Consider the following 15,540-nt stretch of genomic DNA (forward strand, 5'->3'; position numbering starts at 1 on the left):
GAGAGGGAGACGGGGGGGGGAAGAGAGGAGACGGGGGGGAAGAGAGGGAGACGGGGGGGGAAGAGAGGGAGACGGGGGGGGGGAAGAGAGGGAGACGGGGGGGGGAAGAGAGGAGACGGGGGGGGGAAGAGAGGGAGACGGGGGGGGGAAGAGAGGGAGACGGGGGGGGGAAGAGAGGGAGACGGGGGGGGAAGAGAGGAGACGGGGGGGGAAGAGAGGGAGACGGGGGGGGGAAGAGAGGGAGACGGGGGGGGGGGGAAGAGAGGGAGACGGGGGGGGGGGGAAGAGAGGGAGACGGGGGGGGGGGAAGAGAGGGAGACGGGGGGGGGGGAAGAGAGGGAGACGGGGGGGGGGGAAGAGAGGGAGACGGGGGGGGGAAGAGAGGGAGACGGGGGGGGGAAGAGAGGGAGACGGGGGGGGGGAAGAGAGGGAGACGGGGGGGGGGAAGAGAGGGAGACGGGGGGGGGAAGAGAGGGAGACGGGGGGGGGGAAGAGAGGGAGACGGGGGGGGAAGAGAGGGAGACGGGGGGGGAAGAGAGGGAGACGGGGGGGGAAGAGAGGGAGACGGGGGGGGGAAGAGAGGGAGACGGGGGGAAGAGAGGAGAGACGGGGGGGAAGAGAGAGAGAGACGGGGGGGAAGAGAGAGAGAGACGGGGGGAAGAGAGAGAGAGACGGGGGGGAAGAGAGAGAGAGACGGGGGGGAAGAGAGAGAGAGACGGGGGGAAGAGAGAGAGACGGGGGGGAAGAGAGAGAGAGACGGGGGGAAGAGAGAGAGAGCGGGGGGGAAGGAGAGAGAGGGGGGGAGAGAGGGAGAGGGGGAAGAGAGAGAGAGACGGGGGGGAAGAGAGAGAGAGACGGGGGGGAAGAGAGAGAGAGACGGGGGGGAAGAGAGAGAGAGACGGGGGGGAAGAGAGAGAGAGACGGGGGAAGAAGAGAGAGAGGGGGGGAAGAGAGAGAGAGACGGGGGGAAGAGAGAGAGAGACGGGGGGGAAGAGAGAGAGAGACGGGGGGAAGAGAGAGAGAGACGGGGGGGAAGAGAGAGAGAGACGGGGGGGAAGAGAGAGAGAGACGGGGGGGAAGAGAGAGAGAGACGGGGGGAAGAGAGAGAGAGACGGGGGGGAGAGAGAGAGAGACGGGGGGGAAGAGAGAGAGAGACGGGGGGGAAGAGAGAGAGAGACGGGGGGGAAGAGAGAGAGAGACGGGGGGGAAGAGAGAGAGAGACGGGGGGGAAGAGAGAGAGAGACGGGGGGGAAGAGAGAGAGAGACGGGGGGGAAGAGAGAGAGAGACGGGGGGAAGAGAGAGAGAGACGGGGGGAAGAGAGAGAGAGACGGGGGGGAAGAGAGAGAGAGACGGGGGGGAAGAGAGAGAGAGACGGGGGGGAAGAGAGAGAGAGACGGGGGGAAGAGAGAGAGAGACGGGGGGGAAGAGAGAGAGAGACGGGGGGGAAGAGAGAGAGAGACGGGGGGGAAGAGAGAGAGAGACGGGGGGGAAGAGAGAAGAGACGGGGGGGAAGAGAGAGAGAGACGGGGGGGAAGAGGAGAGAGAGACGGGGGAAGAGAGAGAGAGACGGGGGGGAAGAGAGAGAGAGACGGGGGGAAGAGAGAGAGAGACGGGGGGGAAGAGAGAGAGAGACGGGGGGGAAGAGAGAGAGAGACGGGGGGGAAGAGAGAGAGAGACGGGGGAAGAGAGAGAGAGACGGGGGGGAAGAGAGAGAGAGACGGGGGGGGAAGAGAGAGAGAGACGGGGGGGAAGAGAGAGAGAGACGGGGGGGAAGAGAGAGAGACGGGGGGGGAAGAGAGAGAGAGACGGGGGGAAGAGAGAGAGAGACGGGGGGAAGAGAGAGAGAGACGGGGGAAAGAGGAAGAGAGAGAGAGACGGGGGGGAAGAGAGAGAGAGACGGGGGGAAGAGAGAGAGAGACGGGGGGAAGAGAGAGAGAGACGGGGGGAAGAGAGAGAGAGACGGGGGGGAAGAGAGAGAGAGACGGGGGGGAAGAGAGAGAGAGACGGGGGGGAAGAGAGAGAGAGACGGGGGGAAGAGAGAGAGAGACGGGGGGGAAGAGAGAGAGAGACGGGGGGAAGAGAGAGAGAGACGGGGGGGAAGAGAGAGAGAGACGGGGGGAAGAGAGAGAGAGACGGGGGGGAAGAGAGAGAGAGACGGGGGGGAAGAGAGAGAGAGACGGGGGGGAAGAGAGAGAGAGACGGGGGGGAAGAGAGAGAGAGACGGGGGGGAAGAGAGAGAGAGACGGGGGGGAAGAGAGAGAGAGACGGGGGGGAAGAGAGAGAGAGACGGGGGGAAGAGAGAGAGAGACGGGGGGAAGAGAGAGAGAGACGGGGGGAAGAGAGAGAGAGACGGGGGGGAAGAGAGAGAGAGACGGGGGGGAAGAGAGAGAGAGACGGGGGGGAAGAGAGAGAGAGACGGGGGGGAAGAGAGAGAGAGACGGGGGGGAAGAGAGAGAGAGACGGGGGGGAAGAGAGAGAGAGACGGGGGGGAAGAGAGAGAGAGACGGGGGGAAGAGAGAGAGAGACGGGGGGGAAGAGAGAGAGAGACGGGGGGAAGAGAGAGAGACGGGGGGGAAGAGAGAGAGAGACGGGGGGGAAGAGAGAGAGAGACGGGGGGGAAGAGAGAGAGAGACGGGGGGGAAGAGAGAGAGAGACGGGGGGGAAGAGAGAGAGAGACGGGGGGGAAGAGAGAGAGAGACGGGGGGGAAGAGAGAGAGAGACGGGGGGGAAGAGAGAGAGAGACGGGGGGAAGAGAGAGAGAGACGGGGGGAAGAGAGAGAGAGACGGGGGGGAAGAGAGAGAGAGACGGGGGGGAAGAGAGAGAGAGACGGGGGGGAAGAGAGAGAGAGACGGGGGGGAAGAGAGAGAGAGACGGGGGGGAAGAGAGAGAGAGACGGGGGGGAAGAGAGAGAGAGACGGGGGGGAAGAGAGAGAGAGACGGGGGGAAGAGAGAGAGAGACGGGGGGGAAGAGAGAGAGAGACGGGGGGAAGAGAGAGAGAGAGACGGGGGGGAAGAGAGAGAGAGACGGGGGGGGAAGAGAGAGAGAGACGGGGGGAAGAGAGAGAGAGACGGGGGGGAAGAGAGAGAGAGACGGGGGGGAAGAGAGAGAGAGACGGGGGGGAAGAGAGAGAGAGACGGGGGGGAAGAGAGAGAGAGACGGGGGGAAGAGAGAGAGAGACGGGGGGAAGAGAGAGAGAGACGGGGGGAAGAGAGAGAGAGACGGGGGGAAGAGAGAGAGAGACGGGGGGGAAGAGAGAGAGAGACGGGGGGGAAGAGAGAGAGAGACGGGGGGAAGAGAGAGAGAGACGGGGGGAAGAGAGAGAGAGACGGGGGGAAGAGAGAGAGAGACGGGGGGGAAGAGAGAGAGAGACGGGGGGGAAGAGAGAGAGAGACGGGGGGGAAGAGAGAGAGAGACGGGGGGGGAAGAGAGAGAGAGACGGGGGGGAAGAGAGAGAGAGACGGGGGGAAGAGAGAGAGAGACGGGGGGGAAGAGAGAGAGAGACGGGGGGGAAGAGAGAGAGAGACGGGGGGGAAGAGAGAGAGAGACGGGGGGGAAGAGAGAGAGAGACGGGGGGGAAGAGAGAGAGAGACGGGGGGGGAAGAGAGAGAGAGACGGGGGGGAAGAGAGAGAGAGACGGGGGGGAAGAGAGAGAGAGACGGGGGGGAAGAGAGAGAGAGACGGGGGGAAGAGAGAGAGAGACGGGGGGGAAGAGAGAGAGAGACGGGGGGAAGAGAGAGAGAGACGGGGGGGAAGAGAGAGAGAGACGGGGGGGAAGAGAGAGAGAGACGGGGGGAAGAGAGAGAGAGACGGGGGGGAAGAGAGAGAAGAGACGGGGGGAAGAGAGAGAGAGACGGGGGGGAAGAGAGAGAGAGACGGGGGGGAAGAGAGAGAGAGAGACGGGGGGGGAAGAGAGAGAGAGAGACGGGGGGGAAGAGAGAGAGAGAGACGGGGGGGAAGAGAGAGAGAGAGACGGGGGGAGAGAGAGAGAGAGACGGGGGGAAGAGAGAGAGAGACGGGGGGGAAGAGAGAGAGAGACGGGGGGAAGAGAGAGAGAGACGGGGGGAAGAGAGAGAGAGACGGGGGGGAAGAGAGAGAGAGACGGGGGGGAAGAGAGAGAGAGACGGGGGGGAGAGAGAGAGAGACGGGGGGGAAGAGAGAGAGAGACGGGGGGGGAAGAGAGAGAGAGACGGGGGGGAAGAGAGAGAGGAGACGGGGGGGAAGAGAGGAGAGACGGGGGGGAAGAGAGAGAGAGACGGGGGGGAAGAGAGAGAGAGACGGGGGGGGAAGAGAGAGAGAGACGGGGGGGAAGAGAGAGAGAGACGGGGGGGAAGAGAGAGAGAGAGACGGGGGGGAAGAGAGAGAGAGACGGGGGGGAAGAGAGAGAGAGACGGGGGGGAAGAGAGAGAGAGACGGGGGGGAAGAGAGAGAGAGACGGGGGGGAAGAGAAGACGGGGGGAAGAGAGAGAGAGAGACGGGGGGAAGAGAGAGAGAGAGACGGGGGGGGAAGAGAGAGAGAGAGACGGGGGGGAAGAGAGAGAGAGACGGGGGGGAAGAGAGAGAGAGACGGGGGGGAAGAGAGAGAGAGACGGGGGGGAAGAGAGAGAGAGACGGGGGGGAAGAGAGAGAGAGACGGGGGGGAAGAGAGAGAGAGACGGGGGGGAAGAGAGAGAGAGACGGGGGGGAAGAGAGAGAGAGACGGGGGGGAAGAGAGAGAGAGACGGGGGGAAGAGAGAGAGAGACGGGGGGGAAGAGAGAGAGAGACGGGGGGAAGAGAGAGAGAGACGGGGGGGAAGAGAGAGAGAGACGGGGGGGAAGAGAGAGAGAGACGGGGGGGAAGAGAGAGAGAGACGGGGGGAAGAGAGAGAGAGACGGGGGGGAAGAGAGAGAGAGACGGGGGGGAAGAGAGAGAGAGACGGGGGGAAGAGAGAGAGAGACGGGGGGGAAGAGAGAGAGAGAGGGGGGGAAGAGAGAGAGAGACGGGGGAAGAGAGAGAGAGACGGGGGGGAAGAGAGAGAGAGACGGGGGGGAAGAGAGAGAAGAGACGGGGGGGGAAGAGAGAGAGAGACGGGGGGAAGAGAGAGAGAGACGGGGGGAAGAGAGAGAGAGACGGGGGGAAGGAGAGAGAGAGACGGGGGGGAAGAGAGAGAGAGACGGGGGGAAGAGAGAGAGAGACGGGGGGGAGAGAGAGAGAGACGGGGGGGAAGAGAGAGAGAGACGGGGGGAGAGAGAGAGAGACGGGGGGAGAGAGAGAGAGAGACGGGGGGAAGAGAGAGAGAGACGGGGGGAAGAGAGAGAGAGACGGGGGGAAGAGAGAGAGACGGGGGGGAAGAGAGAGAGAGACGGGGGGAAGAGAGAGAGAGACGGGGGGGAAGAGAGAGAGAGACGGGGGGGAAGAGAGAGAGAGGACGGGGGGAAGAGAGAGAGAGACGGGGGAAGAGAGAGAGAGACGGGGGGGAAGAGAGAGAGAGAGAGACGGGGGGAGAAGAGAGAGAGAGAGAGACGGGGGGGGAAGAGAAGAGAGAGACGGGGGGGAAGAGAGAGAGACGGGGGGGGAAGAGAGAGAGACGGGGGGGGGAAAGAGAGAGAGAGAGACAGAAGCTGTAGATTGGAAGCAATACATTTTTGTGTGTTGAGGTGGTCAGGCAGGAAAAACCTTTTAGCCCAGTGAGTGGGGGACAGATGGATCACAGCGGCTGGAGGAGGTGTGTGTACAATATATATACACACACACACACACACACCTCCGCAGTCACAGGCGGCATGGAGGGAGAGACAGAACTGGGGCCCTTTGGAGTGGATGAGGGGGGAGCTGAGAGACCAATACTGGCAGCTGCGACCCTGGAGCGGTTTTAACCCCACTGCCCCTCGCGACGCGCATCAGCCGAGGGGCCAGCTCACACCCCCCCACCCCCCCCCCCCCATTATTGCCCCCCTCTCCTGATTGTCATCCCACCTCCCCACAGACGGGAAAGGGGTGCGTCAATGACGGTGCCCACGGCTGGACGGCCGTGGAGGATGACGCGAGACTGCACCCCCACCCACCCCCGCAGAGTGCTGGGAGCATCTCGCGGGAAAAGCCTACCTCCATGGGTCTCCCCACCCACCCTCTGGGGTGACCCAGAGTCAGAGGTCTGCTCCCACAACCACCCCCAGCCCTCCCCCCCCCCCCCCAACCCCAGTCTCCAGGTCGCACTCACCGTTGCCCGGCAGGTCCCCTCTGAACGCTACGTCTGCATCGGCAACTGGAGATCGGGCCTGGGTCACAATGGAAAGGATCGACTGAGAAACAGAACACAGCTCCCCCGACATCCCCTCCCCATCCCTGTCACCTCCTCCGGCCCCTACACCCCTCCCTGCCCGCTCCCTCAACACTGACCCTCCCACAGCGCCCGCTCCCTCAGCACTGACCCTCCCACAGCACCCACTCCCTCAGCACTGACCCTCCCACAGCGCCCACTCCCTCAGCACTGACCCTCCCACAGCACCCACTCCCTCAGCACTGACCCTCCCACAGCACCCACTCCCTCAGCACTGACCCTCCCACAGCACCCACTCCCTCAGCGCTGACCCTCCCACAGCACCCGCTCCCTCAGCACTGACCCTCCCACAGCGCCCGCTCCCTCAGCACTGACCCTCCCACAGCGCCCACTCCCTCAGCACTGACCCTCCCACAGCACCCACTCCCTCAGCACTGACCCTCCCACAGCACCCACTCCCTCAGCACTGACCCTCCCACAGCGCCCGCTCCCTCAGCACTGACCCTCCCACAGCACCCGCTCCCTCAGCACTGACCCTCCCACAGCACGCACTCCCTCAGCACTGACCCTCCCACAGCACCCACTCCCTCAGCACTGACCCTCCCACAGCACCCGCTCCCTCAGCACTGACCCTCCCACAGCACCCCACTCCCTCAGCACTGACCCTCCCACAGCACCCACTCCCTCAGCACTGACCCTCCCACAGCACCCGCTCCCTCAGCACTGACCCTCCCACAGCACCCACTCCTTCAGCACTGACCCTCCCACAGCACCCACTCCCTCAGCGCTGACCCTCCCACAGCACCCACTCCCTCAGCGCTGACCCTCCCACAGCGCCCACTCCCGCAGCGCTGACCCTCCCACAGCGCACGCTCCCTCAGCGCTGACCCTCCCACAGCGCCCGCTCCATCAGCACTGACCCTCCCACAGCGCCCCCTCCCTCAACACTGACCCTCCCACAGCGCCCCCTCCCTCAACACTGACCCTCCCACAGCGCCCACTCCCGCAGCGCTGACCCTCCCACAGCGCACGCTCCCTCAGCGCTGACCCTCCCACAGCGCCCGCTCCATCAGCACTGACCCTCCCACAGCGCCCACTCCCTCATCACTGACCCTCCCACAGCGCCCGCTCCCTCAGCACTGACCCTCTCACAGCACCCACTCCCTCAGCACTGACCCTCCCACAGCACCCACTCCCTCAGCACTGACCCTCCCACAGCACCCGCTCCCTCAGCACTGACCCTCCCACAGCACCCGCTCCCTCAGCACTGACCCTCCCACAGCGCCCACTCCCTCAGCACTGACCCTCCCACAGCCCCCAATCCCTCAGCACTGACCCTCCCACAGCGCCCGCTCCCTCAGCACTGACCCTCCCACAGCGCCCACTCCCTCAGCACTGACCCTCCCACAGCGCCCACTCCCGCAGCGCTGACCCTCCCACAGCGCACGCTCCCTCAGCGCTGACCCTCCCACAGCGCCCGCTCCATCAGCACTGACCCTCCCACAGCGCCCCCTCCCTCAGCACTGACCCTCCCACAGCGCCCACTCCCTCAGCACTGACCCTCCCACAGCGCCCGCTCCATCAGCACTGACCCTCCCACAGCACCCACTCCCTCAGCACTGACCCTCCCACAGCACCCACTCCCTCAGCGCTGACCCTCCGACAGCACCCACTCCCTCAGCACTGACCCTCCCACAGCGCCCACTCCCTCAGCACTGACCCTCCCACAGCACCCACTCCCTCAGCGCTGACCCTCCCACAGCACCCACTCCCTCAGCGCTGACCCTCCCACAGCCCCTGCTCACTCAGCACTGACCCTCCCACAGCCCCCACTCCCTCAGCACCTACCCTCCCACAGCACCCACTCCCTCAGCACTGACCCTCCCACAGCACCCACTCTCTCAGCACTGACCCTCCCACAGCACCCGCTCACTCAGCACTGACCCTCCCACAGCACCCGCTCCCTCAGCACTGACCCTCACACAGCGCCTGCTCCCTCAGCACTGACCCTCTCACAGCACTGACCCTCCCTCAGCACTGACCCTCACACAGCGCCTGCTCCCTCAGCACTGACCCTCTCACAGCACCCGCTCCCTCAGCACTGACCCTCCCACAGCACCCGCTCCCTCAGCACTGACCCTCCCACAGCACCCGCTCCCTCAGCACTGACCCTCCCACAGCACCCGCTCACTCAGCACTGACCCTCCCACAGCCCCTGCTCACTCAGCACTGACCCTCCCACAGCCCCCACTCCCTCAGCACCTACCCTCCCACAGCACCCACTCCCTCAGCACTGACCCTCCCACAGCACCCACTCCCTCAGCACTGACCCTCACACAGCGCCTGCTCCCTCAGCACTGACCCTCTCACAGCACTCGCTCCCTCAGCACTGACCCTCCCACAGCACCCACTCCCTCAGCACTGACCCTCACACAGCGCCTGCTCCCTCAGCACTGACCCTCTCACAGCGCCCGCTCCCTCAGCACTGACCCTCCCACAGCGCCGGCTCCCTCAGCACTGACCCTCCCACAGCACCCACTCCCTCAGCACTGACCCTCCCACAGCACCCGCTCCCTCAGCACTGACCCTCCCACAGCACCCGCTCCCTCAGCACTGCCTCCCTCAGCACTGACCCTCCCACAGCACCCTCTCCCTCAGCACTGACCCTCCCACAGCACCCGCTCCCTCAGCACTGACCCTCCCACAGCCCCCACTCCCTCAGCGCTGACCCTCCCACAGCCCCCACTCCCGCAGCACTGACCCTCACACAGCCCCCACTCCCTCAGCGCTGACCCTCCCACAGCACCCGCTCCCTCAGCACTGACCCTTCCACAGCACTCGCTCCCTCAGCACTGACCCTCCCACAGCACCCGCTCCCTCAGCACTGACCCTCCCACAGCACCCACTCCCTCAGCACTGACCCTCCCACAGCGGCCACTCCCTCAGCACTGACCCATCTCCCCCCAAAATGTTCCCTGTGACAGCCGTACTCCCTGACACATTCTCTCACACACACACACACAGCTGCTGTGTTCTCATGTTTTATCAGGTCTTTTGTTGAGTAAAGAACTCGACAGTATCTGCAAACAAAGCACTTTCCAGGCAGCCTCAGCTCTCCCCGGCCTTGACCCAGCAACCAGCTCCTTCTCACCCTCACTCCGTCCTGAGGACGCAGGCTCTAATCTGCCGATTCAGCCCCTCCAGCAACACGAGGCCATTCTGCCCCTCCTCCTCCAGCCTGTTACACAGGGACAGGAGGCCATTCAGCCCCCTCCTCCTCCAGCCTGTTACACAGGAACACGAGGCCATTCAGCCCCTCCCTCCTCCAGCCTGTTACACAGGAACAGGAGGCCATTCAGCCCCCTCCTCCTCCAGCCTGTTACACAGGGACAGGAGGCCATTCAGCCCCCTCCCTCCTCCAGCCTGTTACACAGGAACAGGAGGCCGTTCAGCCCCCTCCTCCTCCAGCCTGTTACACAGCAACACGAGGCCATTCAGCCCCTTCCTCCTCCAGCCTGTTACACAGCAACAGGAGGCCATTCAGCCCCCTCCCTCCTCCAGCCTGTTACACAGCAACAGGAGGCCATTCAGCCCCCTCCCTCCTCCAGTCTGTTACACAGGAACAGGAGGCCATTCAGCCCCCCCTCCTCCAGCCTGTTACACAGGAACAGGAGGCCATTCAGCCCCCTCCCTCCTCCAGCCTGTTACATAGGGACAGGAGGCCATTCAGCCCCTTCCTCCTCCAGCCTGTTACACAGGAACAGGAGGCCATTCAGCCCCCTCCCTCCTCCAGCCTGTTACACAGCAACAGGAGGCCATTCAGCCCCCTCCCTCCTCCAGCCTGTTACACAGGGACAGGAGGCCATTCAGCCCCCTCCCTCCTCCAGCCTGTTACACAGCAACAGGAGGCCATTCAGCCCCCCCTACTCCTCCAGCCTGTTACACAGGAACAGGAGGCCATTCAGCCCCCTCCTCCTCCAGTCTGTTACACAGGAACAGGAGGCCATTCAGCCCCCTCCTCCTCCAGCCTGTTACATAGGGACAGGAGGCCATTCAGCCCCCTCCCTCCTCCAGCCTGTTACACAGGAACAGGAGGCCATTCAGCCCCCTCCTCCTCCAGCCTGTTACATAGGGACAGGAGGCCATTCAGCCCCCTCCTCCTCCAGCCTGTTACACAGGAACACGAGGCCATTCAGCCCCCTCCCTCCTCCAGCCTGTTACACAGGGACAGGAGGCCATTCAGCCCCCTCCCTCCTCCAGCCTGTTACACAGGGACAGGAGGCCATTCAGCCCCCCCTCCTCCTCCAGCCTGTTACACAGCAACACGAGGCCATTCAGCCCCCTCCCTCCTCCAGCCTGTTACACAAGGACAGGAGGCCATTCAGCCCCCACTTCCTCCAGCCTGTGACACAGGAACACGAGGCCATTCAGCCCCCTCCTCCTCCAGCCTGTTACACAGGAACAGGAGGCCATTCAGCCCCCCCCCTCCTCCAGCCTGTTACACAGGGACAGGAGGCCATTCAGCCCCCTCCCACCTCCAGCCTGTAACACCTGGACAGTTGGAGGCCATTCAGTCCCCGTTCTTGAGCCTGTGACTCACCTTCCCAGGATGTAGAGGAGGTGTCCAGGTTCTGTTGCAGAGACCCTGTGGAGCAGGACAAAATTGCGTTAGCTTCAGAGTGTGGTGAATGGGGAATCGTGTGGGGGGAGGGGGGGGGCGGAGCAGCATGCAGGGTTCACCCCTCTCTCCTTAATGTGGACCGCAGCCTGGCCTTCCATACCCCAGCAGGGTCACCCCATCCTCATAGTATTCCCCTGCGACTCACTATCTGGCGGCGCCCTGTTTATCCCTATGGTCGACTATTTGGCGGCACCCTGTCTGTCCCTATCGCCCACTATCTGGTGGTGCACTGTCTGTCCCTATGGCCCACTATCTGGCAGCCCCCTGTCTGTCCCTAGGGCCCACTATCTGGCAGCGCCCTGTCTGTCCCTAGGGCCCACTATCTACTATGTGGAGAGCCCTGTCAGTCCCTATGGCCCACTACCTGCAGTGCCCTGTTAGTCCCTATGGCACAATATCTGACAACGCCCTGTCAGTCCACTACGTTGCAGAGCCCTGTCTACCCCTATGGCCCAATATCTGGACAAGTCCTGTCTTTCCCTATGGCCCATCATCTGGCAGCACCTTGTCTATCCCTATGGCCCACTATCTGGCAGAGCCCTGTCTATCCCCATGGACCACTATCTGGACAAGCCCTGTCTATCCCTATGGCCCACTATCTGGCAGCACCTTGTCTATCCCTATGGCCCACTATCTGGCAGAGCCCTGTCTATCCCTATGGCCCACTATCTGGCAGAGCCCTGTCTATCCCTATGGCCCACTATCTGGCAGAGCCCTGTCTATCCCTATGGCCCACTATCTGGTAGAGCCCTGTCTATCCCTATGGCCCAATATCTGGCAGAGCCCTGTCTATCCCTATGGCCCACTATCTGGACAAGCCCTGTCTTTCCCTATGGGCACAGTGGTTAGCACTGCTGCCTCACAGTGCCGGAGACCCGGGTTCAATTCCCGCCTCAGGTGACTGACTGTGTGGAGTTTGCACGTTCTCCCCGTGTCTGCGTGGGTTTCCTCCGGGTGCTCCGGTTTCCTCCCACAGTCCAAAGATGTGCAGGTCAGGTGAATTGGCCATGCTAAATTGCCCGCAGTGTTAGGTAAGGGGTAAATGTAGGGGTATGGGTGGGTTGCGCTTCGGCGGGTCGGTGTGGACTTGTTGGGCCGAAGGGCCTGTTTCCACGCTGTAATGTAATCTAAAAATGCCCACTATCTAGCAGAGCCCTGTGTATCCCTATGGCCCACTATCTGGCAGAGCCCTGTGTATCCCTATGGCCCAATATCTGGACAAGTCCTGTCTTTCCCTATGGCCCACCATCTGGCAGCACCTTGTCTATCCCTATGGCCCACTATCTGGCAGAGCCCTGTCTATCCCCATGGACCACTATCTGGACAAGCCCTGTCTATCCCTATGGACCACTATCTGGCAGCACCTTGTCTATCCCTATGGCCCACTATCTGGCAGAGCCCTGTCTACCCCTATGGCCCACTATCTGGACAAGCCCTGTCTATCCCTATGGCCCACTATCTGGCAGAGCCCTGTCTATCCCTATGGCCCACTATCTGGTAGAGCCCTGTCTATCCCTATGGCCCACTATCTGGCAGAGCCCTGTCTATCCCTATGGCCCACTATCTGGCAGAGCCCTGTCTATCCCTATGGCCCACTATCTGGCAGAGCCCTGTCTATCCCTATGGCCCACTATCTGGTAGAGCCCTGTCTATCCCTATGGCCCACTATCTGGCAGAGCCCTGTCTATCCCTATGGCCCACCATCTGGCAGAGCCCTGTCTATCCCTATGGCCCACTATCTGGCAGAGCCCTGTCTATCCCTATGGCCCACCATCTGGCAGAGCCCTGTCTATCCCTATGGCCCACCATCTGGCAGAGCCCTGTCTATCCCTATGGCCCACTATCTGGCAGAGCCCTGTCTATCCCTACGGCCCACCATCTGGCAGAGCCCTGTCTATCCCTATGGCCCACCATCTGGCAGAGCCCTGTCTATCCCTATGGCCCACTATCTGGACAAGCCCTGTCTATCCCTATGGCCCACCATCTGGCAGAACCCTGTCTATCCCTATGGCCCACTATCTGGACAAGCCCTGTCTATCCCTATGGCCCACCATCTGGCAGAGCCCTGTCTATCCCTATCGCCCACCATCTGGCAGAGCCCTGTCTATCCCTATGGCCCACCATCTGGCAGAGCCCTGTCTATCCCTATCGCCCACCATCTGGCAGAGCCCTGTCTATCCCTATGGCCCACCATCTGGCAGAGCCCTGTCTATCCCTATGGCCCACTATCTGGCAGAGCCCTGTCTATCCCTATCGCCCACCATCTGGCAGAGCCCTGTCTATCCCTATGGCCCACCATCTGGCAGAGCCCTGTCTATCCCTATGGCCCACCATCTGGCAGAGCCCTGTCTATCCCTATGGCCCACCATCTGGCAGAGCCCTGTCTATCCCTATCGCCCACCATCTGGCAGAGCCCTGTCTATCCCTATGGCCCACCATCTGGCAGAGCCCTGTCTATCCCTATCGCCCACCATCTGGCAGAGCCCTGTCTATCCCTATGGCCCACTATCTGGCAGAGCCCTGTCTATCCCTATGGCCCACCATCTGGCAGAGCCCTGTCTATCCCTATCGCCCACCATCTGGCAGAGCCCTGTCTATCCCAATGGCCCACTATCTGGCAGAGCCCTGTCTATCCCTATGGCCCACCATCTGGCAGAGTCCTGTCTATCCCTATGGCCCACCATCTGGCAGAGCCCTGTCTATCCCTATGGCCCACCATCTGGCAGAGCCCTGTCTATCCCTATGGCCCACCATCTGGCAGAGCCCTGTCTATCCCTATGGCCCACTATCTGGCAGAGCCCTGTCTATCCCTATGGCCCACCATCTGGCAGAGCCCTGTCTATCCCTATGGCCCACCATCTGGCAGAGCCCTGTCTATCCCTATGGCCCACCATCTGGCAGAGCCCTGTCTATCCCTATGGCCCACTATCTGGCAGAGCTGCGGTTGCCCGGATGTGTCGCTCCGCCGGGGACCTGGTCATGGCGGCCGCTCCGGCCGGCTGCTGCTCCCGCTGCACGGCGAAGCCGCGATCCTGGTAGAAGTGGCAGAGGAAGACCCAGACGCTGACCGTCTCCAGCCAGAAGGCGACGGAAAGGAGCCAAACGGCAGAGAGGAGCATCAGCTCGTAAACCATGATGGCGGCGTCGTCTTCCTCCTCCCTTCAGGTAGGGAGGAACTGCGCCTGCTCCTGAGGCCGGCGGCCGGCACCGCCTGCCGCGCCTGCGCCGCTGCTGTGAGGGCGTGCGCGTTGCCGTCGCCCTTTTTTCGCTCTGTCGACCGCGCGGCTGCACTGCGCCTGCGCCCGCTCTTCCCCGAACGTCGACTTCCCTCGCTACGCATGCGCACTGCTGAGGCTGTCGTCAATGGGGCGGTGGTGGAAGAGGGGAAAGGGTGAGGACGGCGCGCCTGCGCAGTAGCTACAAGGATGGTCAAGGTAGGAAAGCAGTTGTTCCTGGAAAGGATGAGTTGCCTCTTGGGTTTTCCCTTTCCCCTTCTCAGGGGGCGATGGTTAGATTCTCTCTCGTTGGGGACGGTAACCCCCAGGATGTTGATTGTGGGTGAAGGGAGATTCGGTGATGGTAACGTCATTGAACGTCAAGGGGGCGATGGTTAGATTCTCTCTCTCTTGTTGGAGACAGTAACCCCCAGGATGTTGATAGTGGGAGGAGGGGGATTCAGTGATGGTAACGCCATTGGACATCAAGGGGGCGATGGTTAGATTCTCTCTCTTGTTGGAGACAGTAACCCCCAGGTTGTTGATAGTGGGAGGAGGGGGATTCAGTGATGGTAACGCCATTGGACATCAAGGGGGCGATGGTTAGATTCTCTCTCTTGTTGGAGACAGTAACCCCCAGGTTGTTGATACTGGGAGGAGGGGGATTCAGTGATGGTAACGCCATTGAACGTCAAGGGGGGCGATGGTTAGATTCTCTCTCTCTTGTTGGAGACGGTAACCCCCAGGATGTTGATAGTGGGGGGAGGCAGGATTCAGTGATGGTAACGCCATTGAACGTCAAGGGGGCGATGGTTAGATTCTCTCTCTTGTTGGAGACGGTAACCCCCAGGATGTTGATAGTGGGGGGGAAGGGGGATTCAGTGATGGTAACGCCATTGAACGTCAAGGGGGGGGCGATGGTTAGATTCTCTCTCTTGTTGGAGATGGTAACCCCCAGGATGTTGATAGTGGGGAAGGGGATTCAGTGATGGTAACGCCATTGAACGTCAAGGGGGTGATGGTTAGATTCTCTCTCTTGTTGGAGACGGTAACCCCCAGGACGTTGATAGTGGGGGGAGGGGATTCAGTGATGGTAACGCCATTGAACGTCAAGGGGGCGATGGTTAGATTCTCTCTCTTGTTGGAGACAGTAACCCCCAGGATGTTGATAGTGGGGAGGGGGATTCAGTGATGGTAACGCCATTGAACGTCAAGGGGGGCGATGGTTAGATTCTCTCTCTTGTTGGAGACGGTAACCCCCAGGATGTTGATAGTGGGGGGAGGGGATTCAGTGACGGTAACACCATTGAACGTCAAGGGGGGCGATGGTTAGATTCTCTCTCTTGTTGGAGACGGTAACCCCCAGGGTGTTGATAGTGGGAGG

General features: G+C 62.3%; 1 protein-coding gene across 1 annotated transcript in view; it reads right to left on the minus strand.

The window, feature by feature from the left end:
* Positions 1–14,530, minus strand: part of LOC148134929 (uncharacterized) — a 33,170-nt gene extending 18,640 nt beyond the window's left edge. Inside the window, exons 1-4 of the mRNA XM_087985227.1 lie at positions 14,480–14,530; positions 13,915–14,295; positions 10,861–10,905; positions 6,201–6,258 (exon numbers count right to left, since the gene is read on the minus strand). Coding sequence (XP_087841353.1) covers positions 6,201–6,258; positions 10,861–10,905; positions 13,915–14,295; positions 14,480–14,530 — 535 coding nt within the window. The remainder of the gene's footprint in view (positions 1–6,200; positions 6,259–10,860; positions 10,906–13,914; positions 14,296–14,479) is intronic.
* Between the last annotated feature and the right edge of the window lie 1,010 nt (positions 14,531–15,540).

Source organism: Chiloscyllium plagiosum, unplaced genomic scaffold (assembly GCF_037043375.1).
Source record: "Chiloscyllium plagiosum isolate Xiang-an unplaced genomic scaffold, Cpla_swu_hap1 HiC_scaffold_51, whole genome shotgun sequence".
Taxonomy (NCBI): domain Eukaryota; kingdom Metazoa; phylum Chordata; class Chondrichthyes; order Orectolobiformes; family Hemiscylliidae; genus Chiloscyllium; species Chiloscyllium plagiosum.